The 17,259-nt window shown below is 41.3% G+C and overlaps 1 protein-coding gene across 3 annotated transcripts in view; it reads left to right on the forward strand.

The window, feature by feature from the left end:
- Positions 1-16,969, forward strand: part of MACC1 (MET transcriptional regulator MACC1) — a 51,588-nt gene extending 34,619 nt beyond the window's left edge. For all 3 annotated transcript variants that reach the window (XM_088457373.1, XM_088457372.1, XM_088457371.1), the window contains exons 3-5: positions 6,903-8,944; positions 9,694-9,882; positions 13,895-16,969. In XM_088457373.1, the coding sequence (XP_088313499.1) occupies positions 6,903-8,944; positions 9,694-9,882; positions 13,895-14,104 (2,441 nt within the window). In that variant the 3' untranslated portion in view covers positions 14,105-16,969. The remainder of the gene's footprint in view (positions 1-6,902; positions 8,945-9,693; positions 9,883-13,894) is intronic.
- Positions 16,970-17,259: the final 290 nt, after the last annotated feature.

A 17,259-nucleotide genomic window follows, 5' to 3' on the forward strand; every position in this document is an offset into this window, starting at 1 on the left:
GGAACGTGGTGCAAGCAAATAGCACTGAAATTACCCATCACGTGTTCATAGGGCTAAATGATGCAAAACAGCACGATTTTGCCATAATGGGTGTGGGTCCTAATGACATAGGACCCCGTCCCTGTCCCCCGAAGTGTCCAGCTGTGTCTCCTCTACGGGCATCTCCAGGAGAGGAGATAGTAAAAGTCCGCAACTATGTTTAAATCCTGTGTCAAAATTGCTATAAAACCATCACTTTTGCAAACTCAGACGGTGACTCTATCACTTTTCCTCCATAGTATCTACAATAGGAAAGATCCTAAACCATCAAGCACAGGATGATTTCAGGTCAATGTTCTAGGGAATTCTTCCCCTTGCTGAACAGACTGGTACTGGTCTGGTTCCTTCTATGTCAGGAGGACTCCATACTGCTGGAGTGCGACCAGTCCAACCTGGGAACAAAATTGCAAACAATATAAATAGCTGTGAAGGAGCGCTCCCAAATTAGGAAACAGTCTTTACCAGTCCAGTGAGTCTCCGATATAATGTTTCATATACCAGTTCAGCAGATCCTTGATAGATGATAATTCCAGATCCAAATATGCTTTAGGACCCAACAATATTCCACAGCAATACTTCAATCACTTTGATTTACTTGTGTCGATGGGCCCCAAAGAAATCCTAAACATATACTTCTCATAGTGTAAAAATGTACAATTTATTCCATGTTAAAAATAATGTTAAAATATATTTTCACTTCATAGAGTGATAATAAAAAAAATAATGATAAAAATGGCTGCGTACAACTTGAGGGAAAGATTATGAGTATACTTTTGTATATCAATGTATACTTGGAATTTTTAAGTTCTTTATTATGGGCAAATTTTAGTCCTTTTTTTCAACACTGGCATTTCATCCTCATTTCATATTTACTTAAGTTGAAAATCTTGGTTTCACAATGTCGAGATTCAACTTTGTCTATATCTTTCTTGCTATTGGTGTGTATGATATTTCTTTTTTTGTTTAATCCTTTCCCACTTTTACCCCTTTGTTTTCTTTTGGCTTTAAAATGTACCAATTTTTCATTCTCCATCTCCTGTCTAATAAATCTTCCTTGCCCAATAGGTCAAATCTGTTTCTAGTGGGGATATCTCTAACAACTCTTTTTCGACCCTATATGGGTTATGGTAATGACTAGTTGGTCTAATGGGAGTTTTCAGGGGTATGTACGTCTGATGATGATTGAATCTGTCTGTGGGTCTCCCTATTTTAGATCTCCAATTTTCCTTTACTGGAACTGTCTGGTGTTCATTCTATATCTATTAGGTTTATTTCTTTGGTTGTATGTTACTTTCTTATCTGTGTACTGTGATTTAGGAGTTTTGCCATATGTATCGGGGGGTGTGTGGTGTGGGATGTGGATGTTTCCCTATAGGTGCATGTCCCCATAATCACTATCGTCATCATTTATAAATTCTTCCTCCTGAATGTCTGACGCCCCCCTCTAATGTATTTTTTCTGTTTTCTAATGACTAGATCTTTCTATTTATTGACAACCTTTTGTTCTAATTCCCTTTCCATTTCCTGATAGTCTTTAATTCCCTAAAGGGTTCTCTTAAGGTGGTGAGTTCTATGATTTCTTTTTCTATGTTTGTCCATTATAACATTTAAAAAGAGACCTTGCAGAGAAGTGCAATGGATGCATGAGAATAGTCTATTTACATAATATATGCAGATTTAGGTTGATCAGGTATTAATGACAATGGATAGCCCTACTCACCATAAGTGATGAAGAAGTGGCTAAGGGTACATAAGGGAAGTTTGTCAACCTGTATAATACACCTTGATATAGACTTAAGACTCGAAACACGTAGGTGGAGTACAGGAGCTGCTATCCTTTCTTGGGACCTCTGAGGTGGACCATCTACAGCGTGGAGGTGATTTGCCTCGGGAATCTTGCTGTTTTAGTGCCCAAGTTGGTACACAGCTATTTTTAGCATTATTTTTTTATCACTCTATGAAGTGAAAGTATATTTTAACATAATTTTTAAATTTGAATAAATTGTAAATCGGTTACACTATGAGAAGTATGTATTTATGATATTTTTGAGGTTCATCGACACAAGTATATCAAAGGTGACTGAAGTATTGCTGTGGAATATTGTTGGGTCTTAAAGCATATTTGGATCTGGAGTTGTTATCTATCAAGGATCTGCTGAACTGGTATATGAGACATATTATATCAGAGACTCGCTGGACTGGTACAGACTTTTTCCTAATTTGGGAGCGCTCCTTCACAACTAGTTATATTGTTTGCATATACTGTATATTGGGTTGGTGGTAACCTTTCTGTGAAATAGCTGCACCCTGATCTATGCAGATAAGGTGTACTTTGTTCTGGGAACAAAATTGTTTCTACTGTAAATTGATCAAAAAAGGTCAGCAATAGCATCCACAGAACAGTTCCCCAAGCAGTTATGATGCACAAAGGTAGAATACAGTACATGTCTGGCATTGCCAAGAGGTAATGTGTGAACAAACCATGTGTGGCATTGTTTTTGTTTGGCAAGACTGCTGTTAGCATACCGTATATGAGGACATTTAACCTATGACATTCAAAAGAAGCCTGCTTTCTGTGTTTTGCTTTGATCTACAGCACAATTATCCAGGGTATTAGTATAAATTTCCCCAATATTAGTATTTTTATCCAGCAAGTGCAATTATAAATGGAATCACCTGTGTGACAGTCCACAAAGGTTAGATTACAATATAACATCATTGTGACAATGGTTCTGATTAGTGGAGTAAATATATGAATTTCCGTGCTGCACGTGATAAAATAAAATGTCCCTATCTACAGTAGATTTGTACCTTTATAACTGCGGCCGCTTACATCCGAGAGACTGACTGGGTGACGGCAAGCAATAGTTAATTACAGAAGGTTGCGGGTTCTGGAGGCCTAGTGTAAAGTTAGTTACATGATGATGATGACACCAGTGACACTATGGGGGGGGAACCGGAGGTGGATGCAGTAGCAGTAGAGGATGCATAATAAAGAGACCCCCCTCCCCCCAGTCTGCGGCGTGAATCCTTCACTGTGCGTACACAGACAGACCATTGGCCGTACCATCAGACATTGCACCTGCCGCAGTCACTGACGCAGACATGCCCGTGACTGTTACCGCCCAGATATGCCCATCAAAATTGTATGGATCTCCATGCAATATCTCCCGGTGATAAACATCAGGATACATGCACGGTTTGCCTCGGATACAAGCCTGGAGGTAAAACCCGCCTTTGCCTCTCAATCACCCCCCATAAAACTGATTCTGGTTGGCTGCATATTAACCGCCTACAGCTAACGGCACTTCATTCATTAGTGTCGTGACTTCATTACATTAACTTCTGGTCAGTTTTCGTAGTGATTTCCATTCGGACTACAACAGGAAAGGTGTTTCCATAGGATTTGCTACAGTGGTGAATAATGAGTGTTCATTACATTTTTATATGGAAAATGCAGCATCCACATTTATTGATAACATTGCCAAGACACTCTTCTCTTTCTGGATATACAGATGTGTCGTGTACTACACCTAACATCTATGCGCCATATACGGTGTGAGATTCCTGGAGAGACTCTCGTAGCGAAAGGCCACTCTCCATGTACTAGAGACGCTGGGCTGTGACTTTAACTGCACGGGAATTAGTTTTAAACCCATACAAAGGGGTCTATTTACTAAGCAGTGTTAGGAGACAGAGTGAAAAGTGATAAGGTGCCAGCCAATCAGCTCCTAACTGCCATCTCACAGGCTGTGTTTGAAAAATGACAGGAGCTGATTGGCTGGCACCTTATCATTTTTCACTCTATCTCCTAACACTTCTTAGTAAATAGACCCCAAAGTCTCAGATGAAGCACAACTTCAGAAGAACTTTGGGTGAGATAAAGCTGTGGCCGCAGCATACAGATTCAGATGCAGTCGCACACAGATGTACAAATGTCACACATCAAACTGATCCGTCCTATCTAGCAATGTAGATGTGTTACTCCCAGTTGTTTGATTTATGCGAGAAAGATGCACGGCGCGGCAGGGTAGTACTCGATCTTGCGCGCCGAGAGGGGCTTTTAGGCACGACTGAATCCACAGTGTATGAGGACACATCTGTTATACATCAAATTGCTTTAATATATTGTGTACAAAATAGGATAATTTGCTAATAACACGGTCAAGCCTCATCTTTACATTATCATTAGGTGTAAGTACAAACAGTATGCCTGATGCAAAAAGTTTTTGAGTTACATTAGTTGTATCTTGAGATACGTAAATGTCAACAAACTGTATACATGTAAGTACATTTGTTTGTAAAATAATTTACGCTTTATGGGCCAGATTCAGCAGAGGACATAGAATTTTGTTCTCGCGCAGGTTGCCAATATTCAGGTATCTGCGCATGTGCAGAACGTGTCTTGCGAGATTGCACACAGGCCCCGCTATGCCTCTGCCTCATTGAGGGATGGGGATGGCCTACATTCCCGGAAATGGGGCCATGTCGCCCCCCGTTTTTTGGGAGTGGTGAGGCCAGGGTCTGCAGGCAGGCTGCGGTAGACTTCATCCTCCGCAGCCTGCTCAAAGGAGCAATAACCGATGTTCGTGATGGTGATCCCAAGCTGTGGCCTCAGTCGCAGCGCTGGGGTTGCAGCTGCAACAAGGAGGTGTCAGACACCTTCTGCAGCATTAGCATTTTAGCAGGACGGAATTGCACAGCACTTGAGTGCGACTCCTCAATTCTGTCCTCTGCTGAATCAGGCCCTATGTTCAGAGTGCTCAGTTCACACTCTAAGGGCATGATTCAGAGGCGGACGCAAATGCGGTTGCATCTGTTGGCAGTCATATGTCTGTGGCTTTATGCAAATGCTGGTGTACATCCGTGTGTCCGAATGTGCAAGAACTGAGATGCCCACTGTCAGCACCCATAGGCGCTGAAATAACCGTCCGTTCCTATGACAGGTGCAGTTTTTGTATGCGAGTATTGCCCACTATGTGAGCGGTTCAGCAAATGTGTATACAACCACTTTCACTGACACAACTCGCCCATAAGACAGACCATCTCCGTGCGTCTGTATATCCACATCCCAGTCAACCCCCATGAACCTCAGCACTTTTCCAAGACATACCTGATACCCTGCATCTCAAGTGCAACAGCGCCTTGGTGCGTACACTGTAATACATGCGCCGTAGGAGTTTTTAAGGATTTTCATGCAGTAGCAAATAATTGCTCAACTAAATGGAAATCAGCATTCTGTGCGGCTCTGAATGAGGCCCTATATCCGTAAAGCCCAAAGTTATCTCAACACTTCAGCTGCGTACACACGGTACAATTAAAATGGATGATATGAACAATAACGATATCGATCATATTGTTATCGTTCATATCGTGCATTTTTCAGTGGCCAACAACCTGTGATGTGCGGGCACGCGTGGACGATATCAATATCGACCGTGCATGCAGGCCAACCTGGTCGATATCGACCTGGTTACTATAGGGGTACAAAAGATAGTTTCAACAACCGCGATCCACATTAAATAGGGCACCACTGAAACAATGGTGATTATCACAGATCACCCCAATATCAGTATACAAACAAACAAAAATGTTTCTATGCGCTCCTAATTGGAATTAGATTTTCAACTCTAGAATATACTAATAGTTCAAGGAAGTAACAGTCTCCGTGTCCACGATAATCTTGTTTAAAAGTAAGTAAAAAAATAAGTAAAAAGATGTCACTGTTCAGTAAGTCCACGTAGGTGGCTGTAATATACCACAATCCTTATGAAATTATATCAAAGAATCCTTTACAAATAAATAAAAATATAACCAGTTCACTGCAGATTTATCACTCTAAGAAATTTTCAATTATATCCCTTCTTTAGATGTGGCTTCTCTTTTATGCAGACTTCTTATGGTATGTGTCCATGTAAAACAAAAGAGGATTGCCACCATAGCATAAAATCATTTACACTTTATTGGAATATAATTAAAACAATTGAATGGAAGCGTACCGAATATGACCTTTTGAGAAAGGTTATATTGGATGCACACCCAGACGGGGAAGGTAGCGCTCTATAGGGGGAGCTAAATAATACCCCTATATGTGTTAAAGTGTACCTTTCTCAAAAGGTCATATTCGGTACGCTTCCATTCAATTGTTTTAATTATATTCCAATAAAGTGTAAATGATTTTATGCTATGGTGGCAACCCTCTTTTTGTTTTACATGGACACATACCATAAGAAGTCTGCATAAAAGAGAAGCCACATCTAAAGAAGGGATATAATTGAAAATTTCTTGGAGTGATAAATCTGCAGTGAACTGGTTATATTTTTATTTATTTGTAAAGGATTCTTTGATATAATTTCATAAGGATTGTCTTGTATATCCACAAGCATAGTGGTATATTACAGCCACCTACGTGGACTTACTGAACAGTGACATTTTTTTACTTCTTTTTTTACTTACTTTTAAACAAGATTATCGTGGACACGGAGACTGTTAGTTCAAAGAAGTATTAGTATATTCTAGAGTTGAAAATCTAATTCCAATTAGGAGCGCATAGAAACATTTTTGTTTGTTAGGTTACTGTAGGGACCCACGAACCACGATCGCGGTTCGTTTTAGTCGGTGGTGAGTTGGTTGTGTGCTGGATGATCGATATGTCGATCGTCCCATGTGTACGTGCCATTCCACTGACTCCTCTCTGACATAGCTTCAAGATCAAGTGTATCATGTATTTAATCAACAAAGTATCAGTAAAGGGACCAAAGTGTTGCCAATTTGCTGCGTTAAGCATCTGTATAATATTGGTTGCATGCAATTCAAGATATATGCTTTTATTTACATGTTATATTATTTTTGTATATTTTCAGAGAAGTTGGGAAAGGATTTGGATCTTCTTATTAGCTGGTCTGATGTGTTCCAAGATCATTCCCAGAATTTTACAAAGCCTACAAACCCCTTTTGGAATGGCCTTTCTGAATCTAACCCTTTCTTAGAAGATGTGGTTCAAGCTAACACATTTTCAAAGACTAACGAACATACGTCTATTTTGAAAGAGGACCCTTTTATGTTATTTAGGGACTCCGAAACCAGAAATTCATTTTCAAGTTCAGGAGATGAACTTGATATAGACCGCGTCCTGCAGAAATCAGCAACAAGGAAATCTGGAAGATCTAAGAGTGTTTCTCATTTGTATGTTATGCATGACAAGGAATCCGGTGCTAATGATATTAACGGGCAAATTTTGGCTCCAGATTTAGAGTGGCTCCAAAATGACCGTGAAGCCTATAAAATGGCATGGCTGAGTCATAGACAACTAACTCGATCTTGTCTTGACTTGGATGTCATGAGCCAGAGTCCTGGATGGGCACAGACACAAGCAACGGACACTCATGTAGTTTGCAAGTTTGACCATAAAGGAGGATCTGTGCAGCTTCCAAACTCAGATATAACAGTCCATGTCCCTGAAGGTCACGTGGGTCCTGGAGAATTCCAGGACATATCTTTAAAAGCTTTTCTTGATCCACCAGCACTGATTAATAATAACCATTCAACTACTGTTAGTCCTCTTCTGGAAATAACATTAAGCAACATCAATACCATTGAAGCTCTTTTGCTGGAAGTGAAAATTGCCGCTGAGGCAAAGAACGATCCATACAGCCAAGTAATGACAGAGATTGCAACTTTTTACAGCTATAACAAAGAAGGTCCTTTTGAAAAAATTCCGGATGGTTATATTTACAAGAACATGTTACAAATAAAATTGCCAATCCTGAGTCGTATCACATACATAGTCAGTGTGGCCCAGGCCAAGTCTATTCAGAAACCAGACAGTAGTGTTTATAATTATATCCAGAAAAGTTTAAATGTGGCAGTGTATGGACCCAAGCATATTCATCCAGCCTTTACCACAGTTTTAGCAGTTATGGGGCACAACTACACTCCAGACAAAATTACAGTCGATGACATCAAGAGACGTGGAAAAAATATGCCACCACTGGTCTTCCACCTCTGGGGGAAACACCTGTTTGTACTTGAGCCTTTTCAAGACTTGTCAATTCAATTTGTTACAAGAGAATCCAGTTTTTCAGTGAAGATGGATAATAACGAGATCAAAGAACATCAACTGAAAACAGGTAAGATGATTCGGACTCAGTTCCCATTCTCATTAAAAGGTGGCAAAGATATTTGCTCATTTGTTTTCACTGTTCAAATTAAAAACACTCAAGGCTCATCATTAATATCAGAATTTGCAGTCAACACTCCAAACCCTGCACCAAAAATACAGATTACTCCGAAAAATCGAACTCGGCTACAGAAACGTAAAGAAAACCTGTCTACTCCCGTGATGCCAACTGTCAACGCCGCCAAATATCCCAAGTTCCAAGATAAAATAATGAAGATACACAACTTTGCTGTGACCTTAAAGACTGTCCTGCGTCAACAGAAGATCGACTACTTTTTGGAGTATTTCAAAGGAGACACCATTGCACTTCTTGGCGAAGATAAAGTAAAGGCCATTGGTCAGGCCAAAATTAAAGAATGGTATGTGGGTGTTTTGAGAGGGAAGGTTGGTCTTGTACACTGCAAAAATGTTAAGATTATATCCAAAGAACAAGTCATTGACTTTTCTGATGCACATTTTACAACCAAAATGCTTTTGGAACAGATAGCACTGCCATTTAAAAAACTGACTTACATATACTCATCGGTGCTTTCAAACGTCTCTGACCAAGTTTATAACTGGAGGTGCTTAGCTGATGCCCTTGGTTACTCGCACTTGTCACTAGATGACCTCTGTCACGCACTACCGGAGAAGGAATCTGACCGGGTTTCATCTGTAGTGAAAAAGCTGAAAGAAGATTGCCATGCTGAATCCAAAACGAGAAAATTTCATTATGAACTTATTATGGTAAGTACTCAAGTGTTATATTAAATAAATGCTGTGATAGAACAGCAGCTGCCTGGTTTGACCTTAAAGTGGAAGTATGTAAACTTGTTATTTTGTAGGAGACGGTGAACTGTATTGATTGTGTCATTTAATATCAGTATAGTCTGACAAAGATTCACATTTTAGAAGCTGCTAAATATTCCTACAAGTACGTTCCACAGGAGGTCAACGACTTGTGGCAATTTCTGTAGTACATTTTTTTTAGCAGCAATTTGTATCACAGGAGAGTTTTTGTCTATTCTAAATTTCATGTTTTGAAAAAAACAAACAAACCCATAATCTAAGTAAACATTTCAGGCGTCAATGAATATTCACCTCTCTCTCCATATATAGCACAGGCCTACTCAATTTAAGAGATGCCATCATTGATGCCCTAAAGCAGAAAAAACTGGAACTTTAAAGTGAAAAGAAATTATGTATACAAATATTTATCAAATCAATATATGAACAGGGGCTGCTTACATGGAGTTTTTAAAAGACTGGCCTTTGATTTATAGTGATAACACTATTTCTAGTCTACAAGTTACTTTGCTTGGACTGATTTGAAAACACTGAAGAATTAAATCAAATTTGAATACTTCAGTAGCAATACTGATCTTGACAGGACCTTGTATTGTGTTTAGTAGAAAATATTGTGTAGCTACATAGTGCTAATTTGTTTTATTTGGCTTTAATACTGACAGTGTTTTACTCCAAAATTGTGTGTATAGGGTCTATTGAAGATGGACTGTCAAGGGTTGGTAGCTCGTCTCACACAAGATACAGTCATTCTGACTGCTGCTGTACAACTCGGCATACGCTGGAGGGAGCTGGCTGAGAAATTAGCCAGGTTTACAAAGCAGCAGATTGACGCCTATGAGATCCCTCACCAAGGAAAGAGTGGAGAAGTTAGTTTGCAGGTATCATGCTAAATCATATTACTAATGTTGCTTTTTTTCATCATTTAAGAAATGGAATGTTAAGTCAGCCCTCTCTGTATCTGTCTACCTGAGCTGCTGATAAAATAAATCACACGCTCTAGGATATAATGTACCTATTTAGCAATCCTCAAACCTATGGAAATGGCTTTTTCCCCATTGTTAAGGCATATTTTAGTATCTGGGCCATGTAATAATAGCCAAATAGAAGTAATATCAGAGCTATTTACTGTGATAGGCAAACTAACATAGAATAGTACATACTCTCAATGAGGAGGACTGCAGTCTGGACCAATTTACCAAGCTCCGACAAGCTTATCTTTTCTGATCTTGTCCCCAAAAAATGACTTTAGCCTGCCTGTCCTTTGGTAAGAACATCCCTGGAGAGGGACCTTCTGATCCCTCCCCAGCAGGCTACAGGGGTGCAGAGAGGGGGGGGAAGCGGGTACAAATGACCCGGCTTGCCATGTGCTGGGCTGCACTGGGAGACTGCTCGCGGCTGCTAAAGCAGTCTCCTATGCCTATGGGGGGAGCGATCACACTGATTGCATCCCCCATTGGCTGTGCGCTGGGCTGGGGGAGATATAGCGTCCTACTCCCCAACGTGCAGCGGCGCTGCAAAAATTAAAATTTTTAAAGGGGGCGTGGCCACACCGCCACTGTTAGGCCAAGCCCCCTGTCACCTGGGCCCGGCATGGCTGTCAGCGGCCCTGGCAGGCTCCATGTGACTTTCCTCCCCGATAACCTTGTGTGTGCTGTGAATAGGCCGAGTCAGAACCCATAATTAATGTGACATTGATCGTTATCACTTTACTATAAGCTCTAGCATTAGCCTATTATTGCACAGGTATTGCTTAGTATTTCTCTATTTGTATTGCAGATAGAGGTTATAATACTTAACTGGGAGAAAGTGCAATGGGTCATAATAAATAGACCCTATTTTGTTTTGTGTATTTATTTGTCTTATCTATGGCAACATTTAAAAAAAATTGTGCTAGAAACACAGAATCTGATTGCTATGTTTTACAATAGCTTGGGCTCTATTTACTAAGCCTTAGATGGAGATAAAGTGAACGGAGATGAAGTACCAACCAACTAGCTCCTAACTGTCATTTTTCAAACACAGCCTGTAACATGGCAGTTAGGGGCTGATTGGCTATTACTTTATCTCCATCCAAGGCTTAGTAAACCCCCTTGTTTGCAATTACATGTGTACAAGCTTGACAGTTGTCCTCCAATGTCTTGTTCTTGTTCCCCAACATAAGTCCAAAAACCCCTATAAAAGTTTTCTCCATTATAAGGAAATATGCAGTTACAATACATTCTCTTGGGGTTTTTTAAAAGCTCTGAAAAGTTTAGCTTTGTAGATAATATCTCCCTTAGCTAATGCCATAGAGAAACGCCCAGCTGGAGAGGAATCTTCTGATCACACCCTGGCGGTCTAGAGCTCCTCCCTTCCCCCTGCTATGTTTTTTATATCTGCTTGTGCGATCTGATGCTCAGTGGCGCGGCTGGGGCTGATCCCAGCTGTACAGTGATGATGGAAGCTACATTTTACTTTTATGCCTTCACCAGGACAGCAGATTTTTTTGTAAGTACTACCCAGGCTGTACCTTAATAATAAATAGTAGTTAAACACAGTGATATAGACTGTTATATATATGGGTATCATTTGGAGAATATTGATAAATACAGCCCTCTGTCATTTATATTATACATAATCTGACCGCTGGGTGGCAGTGTTATATGGATGTCTGCACTTCATTCATTAATGAAGCATCTCCCATTCACATTACCAGGTACTTGTGTATAGCGCCGTTCAGCTGCCTACATAATGACATTTAAATCAAGCATTTGTATTTCTTTTTCATTCTTAATACTGTTTCATTAAACAATTTGTAAACACGCAGAAAACAGACTTGACATTTTGAGCATGATTATTAATTATGATCATTCATAATCTTTAGGCAAAATGCATTTTCATTTCAAATAATGTGGATGATCGCATTTCTGAATGATCCCTTTAAAACAATCTCATTGTATTAGATGGTTTGTGCATCGCCAAAATGATCGTTCTCAAATCTTATGAAATTTGAGTGCATCACAAATTAAAAGCGGTGCCTAAGGACTCTGGGCCTGATTCAGGGCCGCTTGTAAGTGGCCGCTCGCTCCAAGCGATGTTCGCACATCTGCGCATGCATATGGGTCGTAATGCGTATGCGCCAACCAGTCATTGCGGTCGGAAACCGTGCGCTCGCAAAACAGCGAGGGGCTGCTAATTTGAGTGACAGAATGAGGTGTTTGTGGGTGTAACAGGGGAAGGTGCTTGAAAATGGGGAGTGGAGATCCGAACGCAGGCGTGCCAAACGGTCAAAACGGGCGTTTAATGGGTGTGTATAATTAACAAAGCAGTGTCATCGACCACGTCACTTGGTTGTCTTTTAGCCTGAACTGCTCGCAGTGATTGCGGGAAGTAAAACCTACCACAAGCACTGAAAGCAGTTCAGACGCCTTTCGATGTACTCGATTAATCTAATAAATAGTGGAGATAACGGCCAGGGGGCGTCTTTACAAAATAGCGAGCGCATGTTTCTTTGCTCGCTCAGACATAGAGGCGTCAACAGACCGCAAAGAGCGAGCGCTCAATTTAAATAGCCGGACCCTTTTTCTGAACGAGCGAGCACAAATAGCGTCTGGCTCTGAATCAGGCCCTCTGTTCTGTTCAACGTGTAGAATCAAATTAAAGGTAACACTGAGTGCACCAGTCTGCTCCTCCAGACCTTTTTCACTTTGGGAGAATTCTGGCTCATCAGTGCTGTACAATTCCTCTGGGTTTTACAAGCTGCTGTGTCATTCAGTAACACCGGTCCAACTAGCACCTGTCTCAGGCACAGAACATCTCCCAATTGTTATTCCAGAGATATGAAACTTTGCAGCACATTTGGGGACATAGTTATTATTTACTGGGTTCTAGACCCGATAATTATTTTTTTTTTATCGCCGCTTATTGCCTGGATGTATTTAAAATACAGGGACAGGCCCGTCACTGTGATGTTAGAAGTGAAGTGATCACTTTAATTTCTTCGGGAGCATTACGCATACGCGGTCTGCTGACAACACATGAGCGAGTGGAGAGTGGCGGGGAGGGATCCTATGACTCCCTCTCCTATACCTTTTGCAGGCTGTAGCTCAAGGGCTACAATGGGCATCGGCTATCTCTAATATCTGCTGCGGTCCCCAATAGATACATACAGGGGACACTTAATATTGGCCGTTACTCTTGATATCCCGAAAATATTAAGTGATAAATAGGCCACTTAGGGTGAGTTTTCTGAAACATTTGGGATCCCCGGAAAGTAGCATTTAGTTACAGTAGGTGTAAGGATGTAAAAAGTACATATTAAATGGTTATTAACTGGTAAGTCCATCAAATAACAATAACAACGCCTAGCGAAATAATGAATAAAATAATTGCAAGTGAGGTATATATCATGTTGTTCAACTGTAATATAATTCCCCAACCTCCTGAATGGCAATGGGCTTTATTTTCAGATTTCTAATATAGGGGTCTATGTACTAAGCCTTGGAGAGAGATAAAGTGGAGACAGATAAAGTATCAACCAGTAAAGTGACAGGAGCTGTTGGTTGGCACTTTATCTCCATCCACTTTATCTCTCTCCAAGGCTTAGTACATAGACCCCATAGTGAGTTCGGAAAGTCCCTCTGCAGTGACATATGTGTGCTAAGTGTGAGACAGACGGCAGCGGCTCCAGAGGTGGGGCTGCAGCGCAGGTCCAATATTAAAATGGGGAAGCCCTACCAACTGCCACCCCAACCGCTGCCAAACATCGCCGCCTGGAACTCAGTTGGTGTAGCTCCCCTATTTAAATTTTGGACTGTCACATACTTAGCTCACAGTCACTGCGGAGGGACTTTCCGAGCTCCTTGTACATTTCTCCTGTTGACTGATCACCTTGTTAATCTCACCCTGCAGATGATGTGGAAGCCTGCTTTCGACTTTCTCCACACCTGGGCAGCTCACTACGGGGAGAGTTACAGAGATGTGTTACAAGACTTGCACTGTTCTTTGGACAGGATGAAGTATCCCATCACCAGGGAATGGAGGGAGCTCAGTGGAGCTCTCATCTTTGTTAACTGCTTAGAGATACTCCGAGCGACTTCGATTTCCAAGTCCGAAGATTAATTCTAAAATGAATTCATGGAGTATTTATTTACATGTGTATGAAAACACGCATATGATTTGTTGCCTAACTTGATTTGAACTGTACCTTCAATATTGTGGAAACCACGGACATTAACTGTTGGTACAGTTATACAGACTGTTCTATTCATGTCCCAGCAGATATTGGCCTTATTTCATCAGTGTCATTAACTACATTCCAGCAGACAGGTGCCATAGCAACCCAAACAGTGTTCCAAAATGACAGGATGACAAGTGCGCTAACATATTTTTACAGTATGTTTATAGTGTATATAAAGTACAGTAACCAAACGTACAGTACACATCATCTTTTATCCAGGTATTTCTTAATATTTCTTCAGAACAATGTTTTTTTAGCAGGTTTTTCTACGTATACCTATTTCTGTGAATACTTTTAGAAAGTCTCCATTTATACATGACTGATTAATATTGATATTGTGATAATGTTCTTTAAATTATATTGTTTATCTACTCAATGTTTATACTGTGATAATCGCTTGTTACTTACAGCATACTATAGTTACAATGTCATTACTTTATTGGACATTTGTTGCATAATCAGTGATTTATTAACTAATATATATATATAACACCATAACATTCTTATTGCAAGTTGGGTGTATGTACAGTACTACAGTACTTCATTTCATATAGAGGGATGTTTGATACCACTGTTTAAAACCCTCACATTAGTTTTCTGTGTTGTTGGATCGATTTGCTTTTCTACTCGATCTCCCTCTGTTGCTTCACTATTGCACAGTTCCCCTCCTCACAACATGACATTTCCCCTGTCGCATGCAATTCTGTCCACATTAACATCATTAAATAGCATACAGTATTTATACAGTAATTCATTTTCTGCCATGTTCAGGAATCCATCCAAGTCTGTGGACTTTTACCCTGTTTACCATATAGATTCAAACTTTTCCACTGTGAAAAACATAATTATAAGAGGGGGAGGATCAATTAGCTGCAAATTAGGTGAAAATTGCTTAACACAGATTAAAAACCGACTGTCGTGACTGTCTGCTGTTTAATAAAAAAAAATCTGCGTTAAGTTAATGCGGGTCTCAATGGGAGTTAACGCAGATTTTAGTTTGCAGCTACATACTTGGTGAAAAGTAAGGAAATATGTTTATTGTAATGTAAAAATGCAGGATGCCGTGCAGGAGCCCCAGGGCACCCTTCCCATTGAATATTAATAATGTATTTAGAGGTTTATAAATATTAAAATATGGCCAATAAATGTTATTTTTGCATAAAATTGGGTTAAATGATGTGGGCTATGTATGATGGGGTGTAAATAACGGGGTGTAATTGATGTGGGCCATGTATGATGGGGTGTAAATGATGTGGGCCATGTATGATGGGGTGTAAATGATGTGGGCCATGTATGATGGGGTGTAAATGATGTGGGCCATGTATGATGGGGTGTGAAAGATGTGAGCCTTGTATGATGAGGTGTAAATGATGTGGGCCATGTATGATTGGGTGTGAAAGATGTGAGCCTTGTATGATGAGGTGTAAATGATGTGGGCCATGCATGATGGGGTGTGAATGATGTGGGCCATGTATGATGGGGTGTGAATAATGTGGACCATGTATGATGGGGTGTGAATGATGTGGGCCATGTATGATGGGGTGTAAATGATGTGGGCCATGTATGATGGGGTGTAAATGATGTGGGCCATGTATGATGGGGTGTGAAAGATGTGAGATTTGTATGATGAGGTGTAAATGATGTGGGCCATGTATGATTGGGTGTGAAAGATGTGAGCCTTGTATGATGAGGTGTAAATGATGTGGGCCATGCATGATGGGGTGTGAATGATGTGGGCCATGTATGATGGAGTGTGAATGATGTGGACCATGTATGATGGGGTGTGAATGATGTGGGCCATGTATGATGGGGTGTAAATCATGTGGGCCATGTATGATGGGGTGTACTGATGTGGGACATGTATGATGGGGTGTAATTTATGTGGGACAGGTATGATGGGGTGTAAATGATGTGGGACATGTATGATATGGTGTAAATGATGTGGGACATGTATGTTGTATTGGTGGGAAATGGGTTTTTGAACTTGCAGATGGCAGTTACAAGGGTGTTTTTTATATTCACACTTAAAATTCACTACAGAGACATATTAAGTTCCAAAAATCAACCATGTGACACTGTGTAATGGCCTCCAACACTTTGCTTATAGCCACTAACATCCCTGCTATCTTATTTGCTACTTTGTTGGGGGTTCAAGATGATTTCCACACTTTCATGTACTTCACATTGGTTGCACACTGCAGAAGTAACGAGTGACATTTAAAACATGCTGTTTCTAATTTGCGCAAGTATCGTGAGTGCGTGCAGGGTCGTATCTAACCATTGGCCAGGATGGCACTCGCCAGGGGTGCCGACCAAAGGGGGGGGGCGCCATCCGGCAGTGCCACCAGTAGCCAAGGGGTGGACAAGTCCCCCGGCCCCACAAGTGTAGGGCAGACCGCAGTGAGAGCGGTCTGCCCTACACAGTTTACAAACACACAGCCACCAGTGTAATAGCAGCCAGCCAATGAGAGTCAGACAGACTCTCATTTGCTGCTGCGTCGTCTGCGGAGGGAGCCAGCTGGAGCTCACTAATGAGCTCCGTGTGCCGGTTCCCCCCGCAGCATGTGATGGGAAAGACGTCATACGTCATGATGTCTCTCCTATGCAAGAGAAGAGCGGGCCAGGAGTGACTCAGAGCAGACAGCGGCGGTCGTATCAGGAGCAGGGATCAGGTAAGTTGTATTTTTTCTGTGTGTGTGTATAAGCCTGGCACAGCAGGGGGGGCACTGAAATAGGGGGTGGCCGCTACTGGGGGCACTATATAGGGGTAGCCACTACTGGGGGCAAGTTAGAGGGGGTCACTACTGGGGGCACTGTATAGTGGTGGCCACTACTGGGGGCAATTTAGGGGCAGTGGCCACTACCGGGGGCACTGAATAGGGGGGACTACTACTGGGTGCACTGTATAAGGGGGGACTACTACTGGGGGCACTGTACGGGGGGACTACTACTGGGGGCACTGTATGGGGGGACTACTACTGGGGACTATTACTGGGGGCACTGTATAGGGGGGCTACTACTGGGGACAATGCAGCAT

This window comes from Taudactylus pleione, unplaced genomic scaffold (assembly GCF_031769625.1).
Source record: "Taudactylus pleione unplaced genomic scaffold, aTauple2 ptg000758l, whole genome shotgun sequence".
Classification (NCBI taxonomy): Eukaryota; Metazoa; Chordata; class Amphibia; order Anura; family Myobatrachidae; genus Taudactylus; species Taudactylus pleione.